A 27409-nucleotide genomic window follows, 5' to 3' on the forward strand; every position below is an offset into this window, starting at 1 on the left:
TCTGTCTGTCTGTCTGTCTCTGTGTGCATATACGCGGGTGCCTGCAGAGGCCAAAAGGCGGGTGTCAGTTCCAGGCTGTTGTGAGCTGCCAGCCGTGGGTTCTGGGAACTGAGTTCAGGTCCTGTGCCAGACCAGCGAGCACTCTTAGTGACTTAGCCAGTGCTCCAGCCCCTTGCCTACTCTTGATAACCTTGTGAAAGAGGTGTTTTTAATTCCACTTTGCTGTGAAACACAAGGTTCACAGAGGTGTACGAATGTGCCTGAGGGTGGTCAGCAGGCGGTGTGTCTGTTGCCTCCTGAGTGACGACAGTCTGATATCCAGTATGTGCCAGCTTCCATGGAAACCACTGGCTTTGACTCTTCCGATGCAGAGCTGTGGCCCTGATTCCTTACCTAAGCTCACTGAGCCTCCATCGTCTCTAAAGTGAGGGTGGTAACATCTACTTTCTTGCTCTATTTCCAGGATCAGTGGTGCTCTGGGAATCATGTAGTAGAAGGCCTGAGGCAGAGCAGCCCAGGGCTGATGGGCAGGAAGTTTCCTCAGTTAAGCTTTGCTTGGCAAGACTGTCCGTGATGACATGCTTTCCACCTTGAATTCATTCATTTATCTACACTACTAACATTTATTAAGTTATTGCTATGAACCAGGCGTTGTGTTTGGCCTTTTGTATTCCCTTGTGAGTGTGCACATGTGTGTGTGTGAAAGCATGTATAGATGCATGTTTGTGTGTGGGTACATGTGGAGGCCAGAGACCAGCCCCAGGTTTCATTCAGTAGGTGTTGTCCACCTTGGTTTTTTGAGTCGGGGTCTTGTTGGCCTGAAGATCACTGAGTAGGTGAGGCTGGATGGCCAGGAGCCCCAGGGATCCACAGGTCCCTGCTTTCCCATCACTGGGATTACGAGGCCACTGTGCCTGCCCCCTCCTTTTTTTTTTTTTTTAAATGAATTCTGAGGGTTTGAACTAGGATTCTCAGGACTGTACAGAAAGTATTTTACCAAACAGGCCATCTCCCCAGGACTTTCTATAGACTCTGCAGGCAGCTAGCTGACCTGTCTTTCCTGTTATCTAAACGGCTGGGGGCTTACAGGAGTATCAGCTCCATCTTATCTCATGATGGAGGGAAGGTGTACCATCGGGGAGTCAGGGGCTGTAGAGACGGTGCGGGGGTGGGATGGGGAGTCCAGTTGTGTGTGGGGCCTTCCTCTGAAATGTCTTCTTGCTGGTCTGTAAGCCAGTCTCCGTGGGATCCAGGAGCCCTGAGTGGGTGGGCGGGCCTGGGATGCCTCCACACAGGGTGTGATGGGTCTGGCTGGGCATCAGTCTCCCTGGTGACAGGGTGGGGCGGGGGAGGTGACTTGGGACCCGAGTTAGTCGGCGTCCCATCGCTGTGGCAAAACGCTTGAGGAGACCGGCTTGAAGGACAGGTTGGTTTTTGGCTCACGGTTTCTGAGGCCCGTGGCCGCCGGCTTTGTTGTTTCTGAGCCTGTGAGGAGGGGAGCATCATGGCAGGATGTACAGGGTGGGGCAAAGCTGCTTCTCCCATGGCGGACGGGGAAGAGAAGACACCGTGAGAAAGGAGCTGAGGTCCCAACATCCCTTTCAAGATCATGTCCTCAATGGTCTGCTGCCTGCGCCCGACTCCTTAAAGCGTCCCCTCCCCCGCAGAGCCCCCCCCCCCCCCCCCCCCCCCGTCTCCAGCTCCCCCACTCCCGGACCTTCTCATGCAACTTTCAAGGAATCGTCTCTTCACCTCATCAGCCTCTTTCTCATCCCTGTCCCCAAACAGCACAGTCGGCACTGGATGTCTCCCTCAGTCGCTCGCCAGGTCATCTTCTGACAGGGTCTCTCGCTGAATGGGACTCTGTTCGTCTAGACAGTTGACCAGCCAGCCCTGGGCCTCCTTCTCTCTCGGCCTCCCCAGCTCTGGGAGGGCAGGTGTGTGCTGCCATGCCCAGGGGTTTTCATGTGGGTTTGGTTTGGTTTTGTCCTGCCCTGCCCTCCTGCCTGAGCTGTTTGCTGTTCTCGTTGGGACGGTAGTTCCCCAGGAAACGAGGTGAGCGGGGCGCCTGGCCCTGGCTCTGTGGTCTGTGAGAGGCACAGGGGTGGTTTGCCCCTGAGGCTGACTCGCTCCGGAGCCAATGATAACTTGGTTTCCTTTCTCCTTGAAACCTGAGTTCCTTCTGTCCTGAAGCTTCATACCCGCAGTCGCCACCACAGCACAGAACCTGTCACCACAGCTTTTCTGTTTGTTTGCTTTGAGACAGGGTTTCTCTGTGTAGTTTTGGAGCCTGTCCTAGATCTCGCTCTGTAGACCAAGCTGGCCTCGAACTCACAGAGATCTGCCTGCCTCTGCCTCCCGAGTGCTGGGATTAAAGACGTGCACCACCACCGCCGCCCGGCTACCACAGCTTTATGGAAAGGAGCAGACAATGTTTATTGGAGGGAAACTGAGGCTGAGAGTGAAGGAATCAGCTGCCTGGGGCGCAGTGTGGAACATGGAGGGATGAGAATAAAATCCGGGTTATTAGAACCTGCTCGCTCATTGAGCTCTTCAGGTTGAGGTTGGATTATCCAACAGGTAGAGAGGGAGGAAGGCCTTCATTTCCAGAACAGTGTCGTGTGCAAATGGGACCTCAGTGAATTCTACCTAGTGGACAGGGCCTGAATGGCCTCGGAGCTAAATCCAGAGTTCTGTCTGTGTGTGCTGGAGTTCCTCATTCTGACTTTTGTCTGAGGGACGGGGATCTTTGAATGCCCACCACATCCTGGGCCTGAGTGATCTTTCGGGGTTGGGGTTGGGGTGCCGCTCCTGGCTGTCACATGGGACACGACTGCTTGTCCATTAGCCACTGTGGCCACCTCCTCTTGGGCAGGTGCCTGGGAGACCCTGCTCTGTGCATCTTTGGGGACTCAGGGGGTTGAAGGTTCAGACTTGCCTGGGCCTTTTGGTGGGGTTCTTGATAGATGTACCATGGGAAGCTAGGTGATGGCCAACTGTTTCCTTCCTGTGAGTCCCCAGGGACATGAAGGAATGGGGCTGACTCAGCCTGTGGATATTCTGACTTCCAGGAGGTAGCCCGTGAGGATAGTCCTGTTCACAAGGCATTACAGTAACAGGATTATAAAAGCACACACATTCTGTGTTCTCGGGCAACTCCAAATGGCCTGTTTAGAAAGGAGCACTTTCTAAGGCATCAGTAATTACCTTGACAACCTAAGGTAAGAGAGGAGGAGCTAAGCTCTTACTATAGGATGGACCTGAACTGTAGGCCAGTGGCTTAGCCCTGTTTGAACATCAAAAATCACTTTGGAGTTACAGCGACAGACACAGCCTTATAGCCTGCTTACTAGAATAATCCAGTGTGTGTGTGTGTGTGTGTGTGTGTGTGTGTGTGTGTGTGTGTGTGTTGTGGGGGCTGTGTGGTGGTGTCTCGGTCTGTAAATTTTTTGTTGTTGTTATTGTGTTTTGTTTTACGAGACAGGTTTTTCTCTGTGTAGTTTTGGTGCCTGTCCTGAAACTCTCCCTGTAGACCAGGCTGGCCTTGAACTTACAGAGATCTGCCTGCCTCTGCCTCCCCAGTGCTGGGACTAAAGGCGTGCGCCACCACCGCCTGGCCTTTGATCTGTAATTCTAGTCAGACTATAGGTAATGGAGATCTTCTGCCATGGTTGCAAACATGAATGTGATAAATATGTCTTATTTACCTAGACTGTCCACACATAGTACATCCTCTGATGAGAGTCAACCCTTCGGGCCTCTGAGGCTCCAGACTCCAGGCCCTGGGCTTTCATTTAGGCCCAGAGTGGTCCTGGGCCTTCCAGGGAAGCTGGTGGCCTGGGTAGTATGGTGAGCCTCTTTCTCAGCTCTCTGGCTGAGGGTGGAGCATTGTCTCTGTGGAATAGAATCTTCCCCATTGCCTGGGAAGAGCCGATAGGTCTCACAGGCCTTGCTGGCTGCTGTCACCGCTATGTGGTTCAGTCTTTCTCATCCCGGTAGTCACTGAGGAAAGTTCTGGGACACAGGACCCAACTGGCTTGAGGTGCTAGGCAGGGGGACAGGGTTGGGTCAGGGCTGGGTCTGGGCAGCTGACTGGGCCTCATTCAACCTGTTGGACCAGACATTGCCAGGGATTCCCCTGGGGCTGGGGCTGGGCCTGGGGCAGGGCCTGGGGCAGGGCCTGGGGCAGGGCCTGGGGCAGGGCCTGGGGCAGGGCCTGGGGCAGGGCCTGGGGCAGGGTTGTTCCTGAGCTGAGGTTTGTTGCTCAACAAAAGGAAGCTGGCACAGTGTCCTTGCCTGTCCCCAGACGGCTCTGGAGGCAAACACTCTCAGGAGTAACACTTGAGAGGCCCAACTCTGCCACCAATCAGGTGAGGCCACGCCCAGCCTCCACCTGTCACCCCGCGTGAAGGAGGCATGCATAAACCTGCGTGGACTTGCAGAGCCCGCAGTGAGACCCCTGTCAAAGAGAAAGTGAAGTCCAGTCAGGGGCAAGATGGCTGACCCCGAAGGCTTGAGGGAGGCGGGAAAGAGGCTCAGAGTGGCCAAGCTGAGGTAAACGAAATGGTCAAGGCGGCCGAGAGCATTAGAGGTATGGCTTGTTCAATGAGCAGAGGGCGAGCAACATGGTCTTCCTGCGGGTGCACACCTAACCCGAAAAACAAGAACAAAAACCTGGAGCAGCAGTATTGAGGAGACCCTGCCAACACCCCAAACGTGAGCCGAGGAGCAGCATCTGCCACAGGCTCCCAGGTAGCTGCTGGGAAAAGGGCTTTGGAAGAAAATAGAAAGTACTAGAAAAGAGTGACAGGATTACACATCCCCTGAGGCTTGAAGGTGCCATGTGCAAGCGACAAGGGGTGACAGGTTGATTGGGCTCCGTTGAGACTCCTCATAATGAACTCCTCTCCAGGGTCACATGGCCTTGGGACTTGGGAACTGGGGCCTTTCTGAGAGAGGACAAAGGGCCCAAAAGACCGGGCATTCCCAGGCCTCCCGTTGATATTTTCATCTCAGCCAGGCTTTAGCTCTGGTGGATTGCTACAGAGGGTTTAAAAGTGTTTTCTTTCTTTTGCACACAGGCCTCTGGATGTCACAGGCCAGCACCCTTTGGACCCCTGACTACACTCAGGGCCCAGGGACATCTGCCACCTTCAGACAGCCTGGTGGGCACCTTCCCCACCCAGGGCATGGACACCCGTGATGATGTCCCTCCAGGTAGGGGAACTTGATGGGCTGGGAACATACATTCCTTGGATCGTTCAGGGGTCACGCTCTGCTGGGGAGACGCAGCCAGGGGGTGGCTGGCCACATGCTGATACCGGATGTCCTGACTTCCAGTTGCCTTGACTGTCTGCAAAGCTCCCTGGCCTGCAGGGGTTTGGAGTGCCCGGGGCCTCCAGCTGGCTTTGTGTCTGCTCTAAGACACAGTGGGCTGGTTCCTTGAAGGGTTGACTCCATCTTATGGTTGTGAGCCTGTGGGTGGCTGGGTCAGGAGACAGTCCAGGCATTCCGGTTTCTGGTGGAACTGAGCGATGTCCCCCTGCCCCAGATGAACTGGATGACTGTCAAGGGGACTTACTACTAACTTTGGATGGGCCCGGGCATAGGGGGTGTATGGTGACCTTGGGAAAGAAGGTAGCAGCGGGGCGGGGGGGGGGGGGGGGGGGAATCTTCCTCACCTCTCTACCCACCCAACTCTATGATCTCTCTCTGTCTCTCTGTCTCTGTCTCTGTCTCTGTCTCTGTCTCTCTCTCTCTCTCTCTCAAAACCAAAACAAAGAATAAAAACAAACAGAAAAAACAAAGAAGACAAAAAAAAATCCAAACAAAACAAAATGAAACAAATTAACCCACAGCAGTAACAACTACAAACCACCAAGTTCGTTTTGTGTCGACCAACTGCTCCTGAGCATGGAGCCTGTTGTAGATCGTGGTTGACGTACTCAGTTTTACTCCATTGGAGAAAACTGATTTTCCCTTTCCAATCAGGCACCAGTTGCAAATAGCTTCCCGCTTAGGGGTGTCCTAACCTGGTCAGAGGTCCTAACACTTAACTCCGTGTCCAGTTCCCCTTCTCAGCGCCGGGATTTTGTCGGGTTTGAACCTGTCCCAGGTCTTGTGTGTGCTGACTCAGTCTCTGTGAGTTCGGATGTGTCTCAGCTCTGCTGTGTGTGGAAGGTGCTGTTTTCTTGGGGTCATCCACCACCTTCGGCTCTTACAACCCTTCTACCTCCTCTTCCATGTGGATCCCTGAGCCTTGAAAGGAGGGATTTGATGAAGACATCTCATTTAGAATTGAGTGTTCCAAAGCCACTCTCTGTACACTGTCCAGTTGTGGGTCTCTGTGTCAAATCCCATCTACTTCAAGAAGTTTCTCTGCCGGGCATTGGTGGCGCAGCCGGGCGGTGGTGGCGCACGCCTTTAATCACAGCACCTTGGAGGCAGAGCCAGGCGGATCTCTGTGAGTTCAAGGCCAGCGTGGGCTACCAAGCGAGTTCCAGGAAAGGCGCAAAGCTACACAGAGAAACCCTGTCTCGAAAAACCAAAAAAAAAAAAAAAAAAAAAAAAAAAAAAGGTTCTCTGATGAGGGATCTGATCTACGGGTATAGCACCATTTCGATAGGAGTCATTTATTGCCATGTTTCTTTAGCAGAATAATAGTAGTAGGTTTGACAAAGGTTTCTTAAAGGGACAGCCCCCTAGCCACCTCCCTCTTCTTTTCCTGGCTTCCGCTCTATTCCTCCCCTACTGGGAAGCCTTCTCATCTCTGTCCCTTACAAAGGCTTACTGTGTCATAATTGCTCATTCTCCATCACCTGTCTGTCCCTGGCCTTCCAGTCTCCTTGAGGGGAGAACCTGGTCAGCCTTGCTACCCTCTGGTCAATGTGTACGGGCCAGAATCCCTGCCCGGGGCAGGCACTAGGAAATGAACGGTGCTGTTTGCTAAACCTGGGAAGCTTTCAGGGGAACACTGGAGATCAGTGCTGGAGACCTTCTAAGGGCAAGGCAGGCAAGGGATGCTCTGAACCAGGGCCTTTGCCAAGGCCAGGGCTTCCCTGGTAAGGGAGTTATCTGTAATGGGTGCCGGAGGGTGGTCCAGGGAGAGCCCTGCGAGGCACTGTGACAGAAGCCAGGGCTGTGGTCAGCGGGGATCAGTTTCACTGGCTGCTGGAGGAGAGGAACTCTGAAGGAGGCTGAGGAAAACATGTCTAAAGAACCCGACCCAAAGCCAGAGGGAGATAGAAAGCAGGCGGAGAGGGAGAAAGCAGGCATGAGGGAGGACGCAGGCAGGATTTGATGAGAGAGAGATGCTATCGAGGCCGGGGCTGGTAGGGTTTGTGGGATTTGTTTAGGATCATTGCCTGATCAGTGGACCAGGTTCTGGAGTCAGGACCGGGACCAGGATTCTTGCCCTTGGTTCTTCTAGCAGAGACCCCAAGTGGGAGAGTGATAGTGGGTATGGATACTCCTATTCTTCTTTTATACCCTAGTTTGGGCCCCAGAGGACTCTAAGGTACTGTTATCCTGTGATTCTGTTCCTAGCCAAAGTCCTGGCTCCTGTGGCTGTGTACTGTGGGAGTGTTCCTCGGACTAGTGCTGGGCTCCGCGTGCCCCCACCTGGAAGCATCGACGCGAGTCTTCTCCCTTATGGTGAAGGTGAGAACCTGGCCTGGTGACTTGGTCATACCAAATGGTCCTGGTGGCCTCTCTGGGGTCTTTGGCATGGGACGGGAGATGATCCTCTAGAAACTACCCAGTCAAGGCCACTGACCACAGAGCTGGAACCCAGTCTGGAGGAGGTTGCCATGGTATCTGGATGCTTGGATTGTCTCAAAGTGTAGCAGGTGTTTTTGTATCATGGCCCTTGTGCTCCTAGAGACTAGTTTTAGCATGGCGGATGGAGGAAATAAAGGACCAGAGTTCAAAATCATCCTCAGCTACACAATGAGTTGGAAGCTTACCTGGGTTACACAAGACTCTATCTAAAAGAAAAAAAAAATTAAAAGCTGGAAAGTATACACTTGTGACCGTTTGAATCTGACAAAACATTTATATGCCAACTTTAATATGTGTGGAATGATGCCTAGTTTATTTATTTATTTATTTATTTATTTATTTATTTATTTATTTATTTTTGAGACAGGGTTTCTCTGTCTTGGATCTCACTCTGTAGACCACGTTGGCCTCGAACTCACAGAGACGTGCCTGGCTCTGCCTCCAGAGTGCTGGGATTAAAGGGATGCATGCACCACCACCATCCGGTGTGATGCCTAGTTTTAAAAATTATTTTAAGGAGTAGAGAAGAAACCCAAACTAAACAAAAACAAACAGAGAACCATCCAAACAAAAAGCTTAAGCAAAAGGTAGAAACAGACAAAACAAGTCTTCTTAGGGAAGGAGGGTCACAGAGAGAGACCCCAGGGATGGAAAGTGATGCTCTCAGTATGTGTGGGGGACCAGCCTCCACTTTTTCCAACCAGGGTACTCTTGAGCAGGGAGAAGTGAAGAATATTTAGATAGAAAAAGATACCTAGATGATGAAAGGAAAGATAGAAACACAGGATAGCCTCGTGAGGGCCTGGGTCAAAACCCACCCACCCAGAGCTTTAGTCAAAAGGGCTTTTTATACCAATGCCATGGGGCAAGGCAAAAAGACCTACAGCCAAGTATAGACCCTTCTGAACACCTGGTACCCAAGCCCATGGCTCAGTCATCCTCTTATGCAGTCCTGCTGGGTAAAGCCACTAGGAAAGATTAGTGGGCTCCAACAAGTATGGATTAGCTCTTCTAGGAATCCAGGACCCCTCAAACTCCAGCAAGCCAGGGCTAGTCTCCCCAGGGGCCTGCATCTTGGGTTAAGAAGACACTGAGTAGCCAGGTGGTGGTGGCGCACGCCTTTAATTCCAACACTTGGGAGGCAGAGGCAGGCAGATCTCTCTGAGTTTGAGGCCAGCCTGGACTACAGAGGGAGTTCCAGGAAAGGCACTAAAGCTACACAGAGAAACCCTGTCTTGAAAAAAAAAAAGAAAGAAAGAAAGAAAAAAAAAAGACACCGAGCATGAGAAGCAGGAGGCGGAGTCACGAACATGGCAGCCCTGGTCTGATGCTTGCCTCGACTCCCTCTGTCACCTGCTCCTGGACTTTCGGCTCCAGTGTCTAGCTGTGGACTGTCTAGGGCAGAGCTCAGTCCCTTTGCTCTGAGTGGAAGCCTCCATGGCTCTGGGGACTTGTGTCCTCTCAGGAGTTTGGCGGTCCTTGGGTTGTATGTCAGCCCCAGCCCTACCTCTGCAGCCTGCCGGTCAGGTCTTGGGATTTGTGTCCAGGGATTCCAAGTGAAACCACGTGGCAGTGCCTCTGTGAGCTCCCTGCCCACCATTCCCCTTGCTCTCCCAGGTCCTAGGACTCCTCCGGGGCTGTGGTTCACCAACGCCTTCTACATCACTACTCACACAGTGGGCACACTGAACATTTCTCTCTGTATCTTAGGGCACATTGCATATTTACCTTGAGCCTATTCCCTACAGCGTATCATATTCCTCTAATTGAAAGTCCCTTAATCACAAAGTCTGTGTTCCATTCATCATCTCTGTCCCTCCACCGTCTGGACAGTGCTCTCTCTGTCCACGGACAGTGCCTGTTAAATGCCGGAGGAATGAGAAATTGCATGACTCGAAGTCTACATGTAGGGTGACTTGTTTTGAAGACCCAGCTTGTTCTCTGGATCCATGTTGGATATTACTGTCAGTGCTCAAAGGTTGGATCCTGGGGCCTGGTGGACACAGTCCTGTGGTGGTATTTGCTGCACCCATGACCTTGGGCTATACGGCCCAAAGGAGGAGGTGCTTCCTGCCATTGTACTGGGTGGAGCAAATACTACTACATGTTCCCAGGGCAGACAGACTTTTCCCTAGGTATTTAGCATCCCTTACCCATTCTGCAACAAGGCTGCCTATAGATCCCCTTTTACACCCTGAAGACTTCATGACATGGGTCTCACTCAGGGTTAGGTGTGTCTCATGGCACCACTAATCTATGCATGGTCCCCAGGAACGACAGAAACACAGAATGACTGAGATTCACTGGGCATATGGCTGACTATTCTCTGGACGCAATACTAACCAGCTTGCTGGTGTCTGGTGCCACCTGGGGTCTTGGCTGAAAAGCCACCATGTCTCCGTCTCTCTCAGCCTCTCCGCAGCCAGGGTCGAGTGTCCCGCTAAGCAGTGAGAAGCCATCCCAGCTCTTGAGTGGACACAAGGATCAGAGTCGCCTCCCATTGGATGCTCCTTTGAAAAGCTGGCCGGCCAGGAATGGCTACCCCAGGAACCTCGGAGCTCTGCCCTTGGGGCCTCACCCGGTGGCAGCTATCCCCTCCCTGGAATCAGAGGCCAGCAGCGTGGCCCGAGACACCATCCAGATTAAGGACAAGCTCAAGAAGAGGCGGCTCTCGGAAGGCATGGCGGCGTCTTCTCAAGGTGAGCCATGACCCCGCCATCACCCGCCGCCACCCTGAGGTCAAGGACTCCAGGCCACCCGGGCTATGAGGATTAGCAGGTGTTCAGGCTCTTGGGTTGTCCACTGGGGCTGGCGAGTGGGCTTCTACTGATGGGGTGGGGTTTTGTGGGATGCATAGGAGGTGGGGAGAATAAACCATAACAGATGCTGGAAGAGGGGCACCCTCTTAGTCTAGGTTAGGAGTGTCACGCAGCTCTACCCCGCATCCGTAGCTGGAGAAGAAGTGGGGAGGGGGGAAGAAGTTGATTAACCCCTTTGTGTCTGCCTAGCACCAGGCTGGCATCTTGTGTCAGTACACAAAGTGGCTGGGATTCAGCAGGCCCCAGGGCTGACATTCCATGGAGTCCATTCCTTGAGTCTTAGCGGATGCATGATTACTTTCACGTCTCTGAACAGAAACACACAGAACAGAAACAACTGGAGGGAAGGAAGATTTATTTTGGTTCACAGCTTCAAGCCGTGGTGGGGAAGGCAGGTGGAGCGGCTCCGTTCACGGCAGTGTGTGTCTGAGGCCGCTCACAAACCAGGAAGCCGAGCCCAAGGCTGGACCCAGGGTCTGGGCTGTGACCTTCAAAGGCCTCTCCCGAGTGACCTACTTCCTCCCTCCTCCAGCTGGGCCTCCATGGTTGCTGCAAATAGCGCGGCCAGCTGGGGAGACAGTGCTCCAAACATGAGTCTGAGGAGGGACATGTTAGATCTGAAGTTAGGAACGTGCAGGGTCACACAGCTTCCAGCCAGGGCCAGCTGTCCCCTCTCTAAGCCCAGCACGGCTCTTGTCCTTCCACCCATTCCGACTTTGACCTTGGTTTGCATTTCTACCGAATTCTATGGAAATGAAGCGGACCCTCAAAAACCCGCTGCTTATCAGGTGTTTTGGTGGGTGTTGAGCATAGAGCTGGAGGGAGCCCTGCCCTCTCCCCTCGTCATCCCTCCTTCTCCCAAGACACAAGGCCTAGGTTGGCATGGCAGTCCCCCTCTGCTCCCCGTGATCCAGGTACTCACTAACTCGTTCCCCATCTTACCCTTGCTCAGATCCTGGGGGAGGCCCCAGAGGAGTTCCTCTGAGGAGCACCATCCCGCGTACCACCTCACAGAGGCTGCTGAGGGTGGCCAGGCCAATGCCTCCCATCCAGAGCATCCCCACCACCCCTGAGGCCAGCAGTGTCAAGGAGAAGGACCTGGACCCTCCTGGGGCCAGACAGCATCTCCAGGACTCGGGAACCAGTGCCCAGGAGGTAAAGAGACGCCACAGCTCTGGGGCTTTCCTGCGGTTACCCTATCTGTTTTTCTTTCCTTTACCAATGCTTGTGGCCCATGCTCTGCGCATCTCTGTAAGTGTCTCAGAACAGCCCTCTAGATCAGGATGGCATCGAGAGGGACTCCAGGTCCTCATTTCACACCTTTTCCCCATAGTATTCCAGACCTCCACAGCTGGCCTGGGAGTTTTGGGGGAGGGGTTGTCTGAAAGATACTGGGGCTACCAAACTGACCGCCCTGGAGTTGGTGGCCCCCAGGATTTCCCTGGTATTCATGTCTCTGGGATTTGCCTGGTTTTCTGGTCATCTCTTGTTTAATGCCAATAAAATCTCTTCCTGGTCCAATTTATAAAAGCAGAGCTTTGAATTGGGTGTTTTAGAGGGTCCCTACCAGCTCTGATGGTCAAAGATTCTTCTGAAATGAGAAGATTAAAAAAAAATCCACAGCGGGGCGGTGGTGGCACATGCCTTTAATCCCAACACTCGGGAGGCAGAGGCAGGCGGATCTCTGTGAGTTCGAGGCCAGCCTGGGCTGCAGAGTGAGTTCCAGGAAAGGCTCCAAAGTTACACAGAGAAACCCTGTTTCAAAAACAAGACAAAAAAAAATATCCACATGTTAATAAAAACAACAGAAGAGCTTGTCAGTTCTTCCGGAAGGGTTGGGGTGAGGCTAAGAGACTGAAAAGGGAAGCTAAAGGCATTTCCCAGCATCCTTCCCCAGCGGGCTTCAGGCGGGAGACACTCTGTGTGAGGTTACTATGCGCTGAACATACGGTGAATCATGCTTCCGAGGCCCAGGCTCCCTTCCCCTCCCAGGTACAGATTTCCAGGCAGTACCTGCATTGTAATGATGAGAAGATGCACAAGTCTCTAGGAGGCATCGTGATCCCGCCCATTCCGAAGGCCCGGCTGCCCACGGGGACCTCTTCCTGCAGGCCTGACTCCCTGCCCAGCCCCTTGGGTCCAGGCCAGGATGTGCTAACCGGACCAAGGGCCCTGCAGACTCGGTAAGGGGCCAACTTCAAATCTCATGTCTGTTTGTAGTCATCTCTCCTGTAGCTTGTGTACCCCCCTTCACCCCCAAATTCCCTTGGGCTCCTCATTGCTGAGTCACCATGGCAGATACAGCTGGGAGGTACCAGGTTTGGAAAGGATGCCCCACCCATGAACCCCAGACCTGGGGAGGCCATAGCGCTGATGTTGGAGCTTCTCTGGTCCATGAAGGCATACTTGACAAGCGAAGTGGGCGTCCTGTTCTCTAGTTTCTTAATGTCTATGGTTGCCATAGTGATGGAGGAAATACAAATTGTCTTAGGGCATGATCAAGTTCATGGTGGGTCTCTATTATTACGTATTTTCTTAACTGATATACTAAAACCATCACCATTGTTGTGTATATGAATGTGCTCATGTGTGGGCATGTTGGTGTATGCATATGTGTGAGTGTATGGGTTTTCCGTAAAACTTTTGGATTTAAAAAGAGGTTGCCACACCCAGAAACAGTTCAGGCAGAGGCTCTGAGTTATTATGAATCTTTTTGTAAAGAAAACAGGCAGGCAGAGCCTTCTAAATGGCTCTCAACATCTAGTGGCCAGCCCAGACATGTCAGAGTGGCTGAGTAAGAATTCATATGCACATGTCTGTGATCACGTTTGTGTGTCTGTGTATGTGTGTGTGTGTGTATGAGTATGTATACATACATGTGAGTATATGTGTCTCTGAATGTATGTGAGTGTGAGTGTATGCTCACCGGGCATGAGTTTGGCTCTCCTAGTATGGTGTATTAGTCTCTTTTTCTGTCGCTATCATAAAATACCACAGGACCAAGGCAAGTTATAGAAGAAAGAGTTTATTTAGACCTACAATTGCAGAGGAGTCCATTATGGCGGGGAAGCGTCGGGCATGGTGGTACAAAATGCTGAGAGCTCACGTCTTGAGCATCAAGCAGGAAGCAGAGTGAGACCATTGGGAATAATAGCACAAAGCTTTTGAAACCCCAGAGCCTGCCCCCAAGTGACGTAGCTCCCCCAGCAAGGCCTCACCTCCTAAACCTATCCAAACATCGCCACCCGCTCTGGACCAAGTTTCCGAATGCCAAGACTATGGGGGACGCTTCTCACTTAAACCACTACACAGAGTGGTCACCCCCCCCCCTCCTTCCACACTTCTTTGGCCTGATGTCCCAAAGTCGCCCATTTCTCCCTGGCATCCTCGATCTCCTGTCTCCTGAACTGCCTACTCCTCTGTACACATCCACGTGCCCTTTGTGCCCACCCACGTGCTCCAGCCTCTGTGGGGTGTGGGAACGTGTCCATGCACCTGCTCCTGGGTGGGAGCTCTCTTCCATTCTCGCTTTCACGTGAGGTTCACCTGCTCCTCCAGACTGGCCTTCCTTATGGTCGAACATTCCTCCTCGTGCCCAGATTCCTCTCCTCTCTGCAGCATTAATGGTAGAGTCCTTGCTCTGCCCAAGGCCTTTCCTCCCAAATCGTGACTTGACTTTCTTGTATCTCTTTGTTTGTTTGTTTGTTTGTTTTTTGAGACAGGGTTTCTCTGTGTAGCTTTGGAGCCTGTCCTGGATCTCGCTCTGTAGACCAGGCTAGCCTCGAACTCACAGAGATCTGCCTGCCTCTGCCTCCTGAGTGCTGGGATTAAAGGCGCGTGCCACCGCCGCCTGGCACGTTCTCGTATCTTTTGGACTGTGGCCAGCCCTCAGATGTTTCTTCTTCCTCTCCTCTCTGGTTTTACACCCGTGACTTCCAGGCAGTCTCTTACATGTTCCCTTTCATCTGTCACTTAAATTTACCCATCCTCAAAATTTCTGGTTTTCTTCTGGCGTCTTTACCTGTGCCCATGTCCTCCAGGCTCAGGGGGCTCTGGGTGGGCTTTGCCATGGCCTGGCCTCTCCCTGGAGACCCACGCTCTCACTGGGAACCTCTGACAAATGCTGGTCAGCCTTAGAGGAAGTTGGGGGGGGGGGAGAGAGAAAGGGAATGCATATTACTATGGCAACATGAGGCACCTTGTGCTTCTCCAAATTGCCCTTCCACGGTGGAGCTGCCCTTAGCATGCACCTTCAGCAGGTCTGGCTCCGGTCCCTCACAGGCTGCCCCTCCCCACGCATTCCTTGCAACAACAGAATTCCCAGAAGCTCCCACCTGGTTCTTGTCCCTGTCATTCCCTCCCGCTTTGCACTTAGAGCTGCTTAGTAGCTTCACCCCCAAGGTCCCGATCTGCCATCTCCAGCCCCCCCTCCCGTTTTCAGTCCCCACGGAGCCCTTCTATGACCTTCTCCGGCTTGGTTTGACCTCGTCCTCCTCCTGTGCTGTACCTAGGGTCCGTCTCACGCCTCTGTGGGTGTGCCGATTCCCGAGCCTCCCTTCCGATGACGTGGCACTTTTCTGTCCTGCACAGCAGCACTGTCCTCCACCCCTGCCTCACCTGGCTGGCAAGGACAGGAAGTGGCCCCCTCGGCTTTGTCCGCACGCACGCCACAGACTGCCTGTCCACCCCCACCCACCTCCCTTCCACTGTTTCATTGATTGAACTAACAAATCTTGGCTAATTAAATTGATTTTTGTGTCTCCTTATGTTGGTTCATCTTATTTATTTTGTCTGGTTTAAACCTCATCCTATTCTTTAACTTGGCACTTGATAGGACGAGGGCCGTATCTCAAAAAGCTGTGATGCATTAGTCACACAGAGAACACCTGTCTTCTGCTGTCTGTAGCAAGAATCTTAAAAGTTCTTATTAATAAAATCAAACCCGAGGCGAGTTATTGGGGTCCATGCTGGTAGATCAGAGAGACAGAACAAGCCACAGCTATCTCACCTCCCCGGATCCTCAGCTGGTCTTGTCTCCTCAGACTGGAGGCCTCTGAGTCCTCATCCGGAATGGGTCTCAGCTGAATTACTGCTCAAAAGCCTGAATGCTTAGCCAGCCAAAATCTTCTAGTTTCTGGTCCTCACGCCTTATATATCTTTCTGCTTTCTACCACCACTCCCTGGGATTAAAGGCTGGCTTTCTGGGATTAAAGGTGTGTGTCACCATGCTTGGCTATTTCCAATGTGGCCTTGAACTCACAGAGATCCAGAGGGATTTCTATCTCTGGAATGCTAGGATTAAAGGTGTGAGTGCCACCATTTTCTAGCCTTTGTATCTAGTGGCTGTCTGCTCTCTGACCCCCAGATAAATTTATTAGAGTACACAATATTTTGGGGAACACAATACCACCACAGCTGTCCATCTGTAATTCTGTAAGGCTGCCCAGCAAATGGATGGGAAATTCATTCTATTGCCACTTTATCCATCCATTCATTCATTCATTCATTCATTCACCCACCTAATCATTTATTTACTTAAAAACTATTAAGTGCCTACTATCTACAAGGTGCTTTGGAAACCAGGGTGAATAAGTCTTTGGGGGATAAGAGAGACCTGGGTGCAAATCACTGAGTCCAAGTCCAATGAGACTGGAGATGAGGCAGAAGGCTGCCTGTTTTGTTGGGAGGCTCAATAGAAAAGCGTCTCAATCCAGCTGGGGTGATTTCCTGAGGAAATTTTGAAGGAGAGGCAGTGTAAAAAGGAGGAGAAAGATACACACAGAGGAATGACAGGCGTTTAGGAAGCTACAAAGAGTCTGCTTGTGAGGTAGGCTCTGCCTGTCTGAGGGGCCTATGAGTGAGTGCCCTCCCGAGGGGTGTAACCCCTCTCTTGAAGCAGCTAGGTGTCATCAAAGGTCCCCAGGTGGGGGGATTAGACAAGCTCTGACTTCCGAAGGCCACTGTGGGGCAGGGGAGATGGCTTGGCAGGTAAAGCGTGTACAGTAGAACCATGAGAGCTGGATCTCTAGAACCCCATGCAATCCGGTGGCCATCACGGCCCATCCTATGACCCCCCTCCCATATGTGAGAGGTGGAGACGGGTTCCTCAGAGCAAGCTGGGTAGCCACCCCAGCTGGAGCAGTGAATTCTGGGTTCAGGGAGAGACCCTGCCTCAAAACGTAAGGTGGAGGGAGGTGGAGGGAGGTGGAGGGAGGTGGAGGGAGACACCCCGCATCAGCCTCCGGAGACACGTGCGCACACACACACACACACACTTGCACACGCACCATTCCATGCATGCACCTCCACAACGAAACACCGATACAAACAGGCCTGTGCAGCATGTACATACATCTTTAAAAAGTGTGGTGAGCAGTGAGGGGAAGGAGAGGCGGCCTAGGAGCTAAAACACTTGCCGTGAAGCACAGGCCAAGGCAGGGCCTGTGGCAGGAGCTGAGGGAGAAGTCCAAGGTCCTCCATCTGGGTAGAGTCAGACATGGGTCTAGGGTTTGTTTGTTTGTTTGTTTGTTTTGGTTTTTTGAGACAGGGTTTCTTTGTGTAGCTTTGGAGCCTGTCCTGTAACTCACTCTGTACACCAGGCTGGCCTCGAACTCACAGAGATCCTCCTGCCTCTGCCTCCCGAGTGCTGGGATTAAAGGCGTGCGCCACCACCGCCCGGCGACGTGGTTCTAGTTTAAGACAGCAGTTTCCATGTGGATGCTGTTACCTAGGAAACATGATTGCACAGCCAGAGAACCGCCTAGCACTGTGCCTCGACTCCGACTCCGGGCCTGGCCTGGTGGATAACCAACCAACCTAGTCTTTGTGTAAGGAGCGCCATCTCTGGCAGGAAAACCAAAGCCATTTCTGTTCATCTCACTGTCTCCCCACCTTGGAGCAACCCCAGGCTTCTCGCCCCGGTGTCTCTGACTAACCAGATCTCATACAGTCCTTTTCTCTCTCTCTCTTCCTTTAAGATTGACTTGCGAGAATGGGCCTCTGGAGAAGACCCCCACATCTCTGGGTACGTATTCCCGTGATCACTCACCCTGTTTCTGCTTCTTGGCCATCCATGGACTGGGTTATGGAATTAGGCCAGGGGAGACCTGAGGGCCCCTCATTTCACAGATGGATGGGGAGGATGTCACCACACCATAGAGCGGTGCCAAGCCTGTGCCAGCGACTAGGAAGGCTGGAATAGTACTTAATGGCATCCACTCTACTCGGCACCAGGATGCACACCAATTCATGTAGCTCATGACAGTCCAGACGAGGGAGATGCGCTGTTCCTTTTTGACGAACCAGGTGAACCAGGCTGAGTAGTTTGATCCAGGCCACCTTGAGGCTCATAGTACTGCTCTCAGAGTCTGGAAGACGACCCTGTCAGAAGTGCATTGGGGTTGCACCAGAGCAGACTGGACCTGAGACACCAAGCAGAGGCCTCTTGCTCTGTGCTAAGCGTAGAGAGATGTCCTCGCTGGACAGAGCGAGATGTTAAACCACCTCCCGCAAACCTCATACAGTTGCTCTCAGCAGATTCAAAGGTCAGGGGAGCCGGGCCAACCTGAGGGTGGATGTGGGGGAGGGAAAAAAGAGGGGAATGAACATTGAAGGTCATCCCTTTGGGGTTGATGGTCTGCCCTGGAGAGGGCATGGGGGTGGAGCAAAGCTTTGCTGTGGTGGAGAATGATTAGGGGTTAGGAAAAGAGGCCACAGCCTATGAGGGGCACTCTGAGCTCAGGCTGCTGTGCTGACTGGTGGAAGGTTGAGCAACTTCCTGGCAGGTCCCTGACTAATCAGCTCAGCATGGCGAAGCAGCTGGCAGGGTGACAGGCTGTTGTCCAGGACGCTCTGGGACAGGACACCGAGCTGGGCCTGAGAGGCAGGCCTAGCGGGGGACACTTCAAAGGCAGATGCTTCTCCTGTGTCCCGGGCTCAGTTGTGGGATGTGCCTGAGGGGATGCACATGGCACCCTGTATGTTTTGATGAGCTAGCTCTCAGATGGCTGGCATGGGTGTTTGGGCCAGGAGACCATGTCACCAGGTGTCTATAAACGGGGACAGCCTGTCAGACAAGACTTTCTAGGTGTCCCTTTGGGGTGTAGGTGAGAAATTGGGTATGTATAAGATCTTAGAGCACAGTTTGTCTCTGGCTGTCAGCTGGGGGGCAGGGCATTGCCAGTAGCATACCAATAAGGGCTGCCATGGTGTCTCACATCGTGTGGCGTTCTCACAGACCTTGTCCTGAGCAGTGGGCCCCTGAACATCTGCGTCTTCTTAGCTCTTCTCCACCCTGCCACAAGCAGAGGGACCCTTCATGAAGACACGGGTGACGCAGAGGAACTGTGACTAAAGAGCTGTGTAGAAGCACAGACACAAAATGCCCTTTCCAGTCCTGAGCATCCTCAGGTGGCAGCCCCAGTTCCAGTGAACCCCTGGTTAGCTGCCTCTCTCAAGGTGATGGACGACTAGATTTAGGGGCAGGAGAAAATCGGGGAATCCATCTCTATCTGTCTACTTAAAAAAAAAAAAACTTTAAATCCATTGATTGGGAAAATATAGAGTGATGATGAGATAGCTATGGAATTGATATTCGGAAATGAAGGTTGCTGGGCCTCAGTTTTCCCATCTGTGGAGGGAGAATGGTGGTCTAGTTTTCAAAAATTCTCTGGCCCCTTCCAGTTCTGCTGGAGTGGTATAAAATGATTGACAGGTGTGTTTTATTTGACTCTGTTTCCGACCCTCTCCCCTTCTTAGAATAAAACATTCAGTGCTTGCTTTCTGAATGAATGAATGAATGAATGAATGAATGAATGAATGAAGAATGGCATGTCCTTGACATCCCTGGCAATGCTTACTCTGGAGAATAAACTTAACTTCCCGACCAGGGAAATGTGGGCCAGAAGGACCGAGGACCGAGAGCTTGCATAGGCAAGTCCATCAGCCACAGGGTCAGGGACCCATTGACGGCCCATGGTGCCACTGCCCTCAGCTCTGTCCCTGCTCTTGACTTCTCAGAGCCAAAGCCTTTGGTCCCAGCTGTCAAAGCCAAGTCTGCCGAAGGCCCCCCAAAGTCCCTGGCTTCGTCACAGCCTGCCTCCAGCCATGCCAAAGAAGCCCACTCCCTGGTGACCGAAGAAGACCAGAAGGAGTCCAGCGCCAAGGTACCGGGCGAGAGACAGGAGGAAGAAGCTGAGGTCCAGCTGGCTGGATGCAAGCCTGCTTTAAACTCTGCGGTGTGGGGCCAGCCGGTGGGGATGAGGCCGAGCCAAGGATGGCCAAAGTGGTTTCCCCAAGCCCTGAAGGCCAGACCCTTAAGTGTGGACAGTTTGGGGACGAGGGCTGTCAAGAGAAAGGGAGAGGGAGCTGAGGATGGGGGTGGGGCCTGGGAACAGGGAAGAATGCAGATGGAGGAAGAGGAGGAAGGACAGGAGAAGGTCGCACGTGGGCCGAAAGGGAGCGGGATGCCGGGAAGAGGACAGGAGGCTTAGATGAACCAGGCTGAGTAATTTGAACTGACCCCCAAGATAGCAGCCGAGAGGCAGCTGACTCAGAGGCTTGCGGGCCAAAGCTGCACTTGACAGGCTGACAAATACCTCGCGCTTGGAAGGTGACCTTCGTGGGGGGAGGTGGCTTGGCTTCCCTGATTGAGATGGATTTAGTCAAACTTACGGAGTCATTGCTGTGGGAGCCTCGGGTTTGTCCTTCAAAAATAGCTATGGCAGATCGGCTCTGAAACAGACATGAAAGGCCTGCCCTGAGCGTGTGCTGTTACAGAGATACCTTGCCGACAACAGGAGGGCCAGGCTCCACTCCAGTGAGGGTGGCCGTGAAAATCCTACGTGTGACCTGACTTTATTCTCCAGCCCGCCTCAGCCACTTACTGCAGTCATTCCATAGGCCAGAACATTACAGGCTGTTTTGTCTCCGCCATATTATCCCAACTCCAAGGTCCCACTTGCCCACCACCATCTCCTGTTCTGGCTCCATCTTTAGCCTTTGGCTGCTTCCTTGCATCAGTGACGTTCTCCCTGAGTCCAGATCACTCCCCCCCCCCCCCCGGCCCCCTCACTTCCCCATCGCCCCACCGAGGTTCCAAGGGCCATATCTCAACCCTCTTCTGCCTGGTACCCGCTTTTGGCTCAGCTTGTGACATGTCCCTCTTCAGTTTTCCACCTAGAGACAGAGCTGAGCAACGAGGTGTTCCTGGCACTCATGATAGACAGCGCATCTCCCTCCTTAGTTCATTCCTCCATCTTCCTGACCTGTAGATACCGAGGAGGACCCCGGGACTCAGTCCTTTGGTCTCTGGGGCTGTTTAATTATCTCAGAATGTGTGCTCTAGTCCATGGTACCATGTGTCTAAGGTACAGCAGGCTAAAGACTGCCCAAGTCTTTACCGCCTCCCCTTACCTCCAGCATCGCAACTTAAATATCTAATTAGGATCTGAACCTACCATGCCTACTTTTGAATCCTTACCTCGCAGGGTCTCCACCCAGTGAATGGCAATTCCCAGCTGCTCAGGCCCCAAACCCCAGGTCCACTCCTGGCTTCTCCTCCTCCCTCACCCTATATTCTGTATATCAGCAGAACGAACTCTACTTGCAAACAGCTTTTGTGCTCCAGTGTTCCCATGCTCTCCCCTTACCGTGGGCCTCCCCAATTCCCCCTCTTGTGTGGATGTCCCGTTATTCCCTAACGGTTTCCCATGCTCTCGAGTCTTCCCGTGCAGGAGTCAGCCTGATCCGTGGGAAACAGAAGTCATAATGTTTCATGGTGGTTGGTATCATCCTTGGGGGAGGCTGGATGAAGGACACATGGGGCTTTTCATCCCATTTTTATACTTTCTCCTCCTCCCTTTTATTTATTTATTTATCTATCTATCTATCTATCTATCTATCTATCTATCTATCTATCTATCTATTTATTTATTTATTTATTTATTTATTTATTTATTTATTTATCGAGACAGGGTCTCACTACGTAGCCATGGCTGTCCTAGAACTCACTCTGTAGCCCAGGCTGGCCTCGAACTCAGAGATCCACCTGCCGCTGCCTCCCGAGTGCTGGGATTAAAGGCGTGCATCACTACACCTGGCTCCATTTTTACAACTTCTTAAGAGTATCACGCTCTTTAAAGATAAAATGTTATGAAAATACAACCTTTGGAGAAACCGCTTTCCTCAAATGGAAGTTGGGTCCTGTCCTGCCTCTGCTTGACTTTAAATGATCTCTGACGTCTTTCTGAGGGGAAACCTGAGCCCTTGGCATGGGCCCTAAAAATCAGCCATCCTGCCACTCCCTGGCCTGCTTTAACTCAAGCTGCGCCCTCTTAGGCTAGGCACACCCCAACCTCAGGGGCTCTGCTAAAACATTTCTCTCCTCAAAACTGCGTGGCCTGCCTTCTCTCTCCCTTTTTGTCTCCACTTAAACTTCACCCTGAAGGGAGTCGCCGGTCTACGGGTTCAAAGCCGCCATCTCTGCTGCTGTACTTTCCTTCTAGCGCACCCCCTATGACATTACGGACGCATTGACGGTTGTCTGTGCCCCACCTCTTCCAGGAAGCTCCTAGGGGACCGGGACTTAACTCTGGAACAGTGGACGGCACGTCTTCTGTGTCGTGACTGACTGACTGACTGACTGACTGAATGAATGAATGAATGAATGAATGAATGTAGAATGTAGAAAGACTGGTTGTGTCCCCCGGGTTAACGGACCTCTCCTTGACCGTGCCCCAGGTCCAGTTCACCATTTCCAAGTCTGCCCAGGAAAAGATGCGCCAGAAACAGATGCGAGAGATGGAGCTGCTTCGGAGGGCACAGGAGCCAGAGCGCGAGCCGGAGCTGGCTTCCCAGGGCCTGGGCGCGTGGAGAGCCTCAGCCAAGGAAGGTCTGGTGCACCGGGTGTGAGTGCTGGTGCGCCGGGTGTGAGTGCTGGTGCACCGGGTGTGAGTGCTGGTGCACTGGGTGTGAGTGCTGGTGCACTGGCTGTGAGTGCTGATGTACTGGGTGTGAGTGCTGGTGCACTGGGTGTGAGTATTGATGTACCGGGTGTGAGTGCTGGTGCACCGGGTGTGAGTGCTGGTGTACTGGGTGTGAGTGCTGGTGCACTGGGTGTGAGTGCTGGTGTACCGGGTGTGAGTGCTGGTGCACTGGGTGGGTGTCTCCACTGGGGAAGCCTCCTGGAGAACTCCTGGGCTCTCACCCATCCAAAGAGGGGCTCCCCACAGCTCCTTCCTTCCCCATCCCGAGACAGGACAAGGAGTCATGTCCACTCCCCGTCACCTGCTGATGATGCTCACGTATCCACGGAAACTTGATGCCGGTGAGGTGGAGGACCTGCTTAGTCTAGGATTTTTTTTCCCCCACAGGCCTCCTTCCTTTGCGGGGCAGCGGAACCCTGTCTGTGCCCACTGGGCTGAGCAGCCCACGCAGAAATAACGTCGGAGCCCTCCTGAGGAAGCGGGCCAACCGAGCCTCCCTGCCCAGCATTCCTGTCAGCAAGCAAGAGCCTAGCTTTGCCCGCCATGCGTCAGGTGGGTCTTGACCTCTACTCCGGCCGTCGCTGGGTGCTCTGGAGTGTGGTCAGGGGGGCCTTGGCTACCTGCCTCTGTCACGTCGCCCATGCTCATCTCACTAAGAGAGACAATGTCTGGGACCCATAATTGTCCATGGGCCGGGCTCGGGGGACCCAAGATGGCCCACCTAGTGAGTAGATGGCGAGGCAGTTCTGCCAGCCTCATGTGACATGTCTTAGGGAAGTCATCAGTATATGAGGGCCAAAGATGCTGGCAAGGAACAATCCCCAGGGGACTCTGGGAAGAGCTTGGAGGCCTGCCTGTGACTTCATGCTGTTGGGAATGGATGGGGCTGGCTAGGACCAAGGAATCTGTAGATCTTACAAGGACATCTCCGGGAAGGTGCCAAGGAACCGGGGAAGCTCTGTCCTACTTTCAAAGGAGCCTCGCTTTTTTTTTTTTTTTTTTAAAGTAAAGGTTGAAATTAATCATTCTGATTCAGATTTCCTTTTTTCTGGCATGTGGCAGATAATGATGGCCGGCTATATGATACTATAAATATTTTTGACTCACTTTCCTTTATTTTATCTTTTCAATTGTGTCAAATAGCAAGCCTCAAGTTGGGGGTCCTTTTGAGTATCTATCATTTTACTGTTATCACTTCTGTGATGGGTCTTGCTATATGACCCTTGATCTTTGTACCCCGGCCTCTCGGGGGCTAGGGTCACAGGTGTGTACACTAGGCTGGCCTTTGTCTTTGCTTTTGGTGTTTGTTGTAACAAAGGGACCCATGCTTAGGTTCAGAGGCTTCAGAGGCTGACATTTCACAGCTAGGTGTTTAGAGATTATTCCACTTCATAGTCTATCACAAGCAATACTAGTTTACTTACAATGATTGTGACCTAAAATTCCCTTTAAAATAAACTTATTTAGGATCTAGAAAGAGGCTTGATTTGAAGGAAAGTGTAAAGAGGTGAAAATTATAGGTAATTAGGAGGTAAGATAGGTTAGAGCTTTAAGCCTAGTCATGCAGCACTTGACTAGCAATGCCTGGCTTTATCTCCCTGTCTCTTCCTGTCTCTCTCTGTCTGTCTATCTGTCTCTCTCTCTTTCTCATGAGAGAGGGAGAGGATGTATTGGGATTGACAGATAACTGTCAACGGCCATGACTGGTGAGGAGGCACCTGGGACCTGGGTTGTGTATGTGAGAGAATGAATCACGGACGCGATCTGTCTAACCCACCCGTCACTTTGTAGACAGCGGAGTAGAGAGCCCGAGACTCAGGTCACCCACAGTGATGGTGGGTCATCAGCCTAAGCCTTTGGCTGCCGGGTCTTGACCCAGTATGGCCTGTCTCATTATTGAAGCTACGCATGCTGGTGAGCGGATGGGCTGACTTAGGAACGGGCAACGTCTTTGACCTCCCTGGAAGCCGAGTCCGAATCCTCGTCCTTTCCCCTCCCTGGATGGTCATGGGAACGTCACTCAAGCAGCTTTATCAGTTACGCCTGTGCTTAGTTGTTGGCCTGTATGAAAATGATGGAATTTCAGGACTGGAAACTTGGTTGTCTTCAAGTGCTCAATGAACTTCATGAGATTCCGGCCTGTCTTAGGATAGACTGGGTGCCTGCATTTCTTCAATTCTTCCTGCGTGCGTGCGTGCGTGCGTGCGTGCGTGCGTGCGTGCGTGCGTGCGTGCGTGTGTGTGTGTGTGTGTGTGTGTGTGTGTGGTGTGCAGGGGATGGAAATTCCTCGGCCACTTGTGGGAAGGCATACTCATGAACATTGTAGAGAAGCTGGGAGGAGATGGGGAGGCTAAGGCAAAGTCAACACAAACCCCAGAGGCTAGAAGCTGGAGTGACCCCTGCAGGGCCTGGTGGGTCTGAATGTGTTTCTCTGTGCAAGAATGTGCCTTAAACCTAGGTGGGGCTTAAGTGGTGTTGCAGGATGCTGTGGAGGTGGGGTGGGTAGCAGGAGGCTGGCTACCGCTCGAGGGCTAGTGCTGCTGCAGGACTGTGTCACCAGATATCCAGGAGGCTGAGGTGAAGGTTCAAGGCCAGGCTGGGCCATTTAGGGAGACCTTGTCTAGATACAAAAAGTAAAGAGGGAGCTGTTGATATAGTTCAGTGTTATAGTTCTTGCCTGGCATGTTGGGAAGTTATATGTTCAATCTCCATCCACACACATGCACATACACACATGCTCACACCTATACACTCACACATATGCTCACACACACACATACACACACACACACTTTTTCACACATACACATGCCCACATACATGTACACACACACACACACACACACACACACACACACACACACACACACACTCACAAATGCACCCAGATCCAGGATCTCCTGGGTGTACTATAGTGAAAGTCATTCTGTGGGAGAGGAACCAAGGAACCCTCATGGCAGAACTAGCAGGGAAGGGGGACGTGGTGGAGAGATCTCAGGGCTGGCTCCATGATGGAGGAGCTGAGGGCCTGTGCTGTGTCTCTGCAGTTCCTTCCGGTTCTTCTAGGATTCTGTGATTCTAGCATCTGTTCATAAGAAAGAAGACATGTTCTGTCCTTTGTCTCTGTGTTTCTCTCTGTGTGTCTGTCTGTCTCTGTCTCTATCTTTCTCTTTCTCTGTATGTGTGTGTCTGTCTTGATTGAACCAAGAACCTCACAAATGCTAGGCTGGCATCGTATACCCCAGCCATTCTTGCCCCCTTCTCTGTCTGCCCTTGAAAGTGTGGCCACACCTTGACCCTGCGGGTGACAACCTCCTCCAGTCTTTTCCTTCAGCTGCCCGCTGGAGTGCTTCCCTGCTCAGGCGCTCTCTCTCTCTCTCTCTCTCTCTCTCTCTCTCTCTCTCTCTCTCTCTCTCTCTCTCTCAAGAGGGGGATGTTTGGAGCAGAGACCTAGAGGCTCCTAGAGGAGAGTGAGCTTAGTATGCTGTTAGTGAGCAGGGAGTCTTTCTAGGACTCCTTGTGCCGTATCGCAGCCACGGTAGGAAAGAGCTGGAGGTGAGTCGGCCTCAGCTGGCTTCCACATGCCGTCCAGCTGCCTGTGTGTTCCTAATGTACTGAAGTTGGCATTGGTAGGAGCACTGGGTGGAAAGTCAGGGCAAGGGAGCCATAGATGCCGGCTTTTCCTCCTCCAGGCTCTTCTCCCTGTGTGTGGGGCGGCACTGAGGGTCAGGCTCAGCGTCTGAGAATTAGATGTGGGGGGTGGGGGTGGGGCGCGAGCTTCTCCATCCTCTTGGGTGACACTTGCTGTCTCCCCCCCCCCATGCAGCTAACTCGTTACCTGCTGTGCTCACCTTGGGCTCTCCTGAGTGGGAGGAAGAGGAGGAGGAGGTGGACCTTCGAGCCTTCAGGGAGTTGAGGCCCTTCTCGAACCCAGAGCTGGGGCTGACAGATGCCCTCCAGTGTCTCAACAGCAATGATTGGTGAGGAGGCCCCTTCGTTGTATGGCCTGTGGCTTGGGCGGTGGGGAGTTATTTAGGGGGGATACAGAAGAGCTCCAGCCCCCCAACTTCCCTCTTCCTTTACCCCTAGGGTCTGCTACTATGGAAGAAGTGTGTGTGTGTGTGTGTGTGTGTGTGTGTGTGTGTATGTGTGTGTGTGTGTGTGTGTGTGCGTGCACACATGTAGGTTTATTTTGTAGTCTCTAACTTCTTGTACATGCCCTGGGCCCTCCCAAATGACCCCATGTATTGTTCTGTGACATGTTAGAGTTAGCCATGACCAGTAGAATTTGACTATAGAACAAAGAGACCGAGAAAGGTCACAGCTTTGTTCTTCTACATCAAGTTTATTAGTTTATGTGTTTTTCAAACAGAGTCTCATGTATCCCAGACTGTCCTTGAACTTGCTGAGAATAACCTTGAACTTCCGATCCTTCTGCCTCTGCCTCCTGAGTGCAGGGATGACAGGCATGTACTGCCATGCACAGTCTATGTGGCGCTGGGCCTTGTGCATGCTGCATAAGCATTCTACTAATAAAGATACGTTCCCCATCTAAATGGAGTTTAATGAGCGTCCTTCCACTATGCAAGTGAGACATAGGATCTTAGTCTGTAGTGAAGCAGTGGTCCAGAACTCTTGCAGAAACCTTCCAATTTCCAGGCCTCCCTGTAAGCAACTTGTCTTGGCCTTGTCTGTCTTGTGTGGAAGACCCAAACAGGTCCTGAGTGGCCGGAGTGGAGGGCCAGCCATGAGCCCATCAACCAGCTTGTATTGACCTGCTAGGACCCCGGGCCTGGGTGTCGCCACCCTAGAAACCTTGCTTCTGAG

General features: G+C 52.4%; 1 protein-coding gene across 2 annotated transcripts in view; it reads left to right on the top strand.

Annotated features, from left to right (window-relative positions):
* Togaram2 (TOG array regulator of axonemal microtubules 2) overlaps window positions 1-27409 on the top strand; it is a 62952-nt gene that overhangs the window by 6368 nt on the left and 29175 nt on the right. For both annotated transcript variants that reach the window (XM_016008979.3, XM_016008981.3), the window contains exons 2-11: window positions 5082-5217; window positions 7546-7659; window positions 10191-10478; window positions 11551-11753; window positions 12591-12781; window positions 17576-17622; window positions 19617-19762; window positions 22338-22488; window positions 22970-23134; window positions 26409-26562. In XM_016008979.3, coding sequence (XP_015864465.1) covers window positions 5190-5217; window positions 7546-7659; window positions 10191-10478; window positions 11551-11753; window positions 12591-12781; window positions 17576-17622; window positions 19617-19762; window positions 22338-22488; window positions 22970-23134; window positions 26409-26562 — 1487 coding nt within the window. In that variant the 5' untranslated portion in view covers window positions 5082-5189. The remainder of the gene's footprint in view (window positions 1-5081; window positions 5218-7545; window positions 7660-10190; window positions 10479-11550; window positions 11754-12590; window positions 12782-17575; window positions 17623-19616; window positions 19763-22337; window positions 22489-22969; window positions 23135-26408; window positions 26563-27409) is intronic.

Source organism: Peromyscus maniculatus, chromosome 22 (assembly GCF_049852395.1).
Source record: "Peromyscus maniculatus bairdii isolate BWxNUB_F1_BW_parent chromosome 22, HU_Pman_BW_mat_3.1, whole genome shotgun sequence".
Lineage (NCBI taxonomy): Eukaryota > Metazoa > Chordata > Mammalia > Rodentia > Cricetidae > Peromyscus > Peromyscus maniculatus.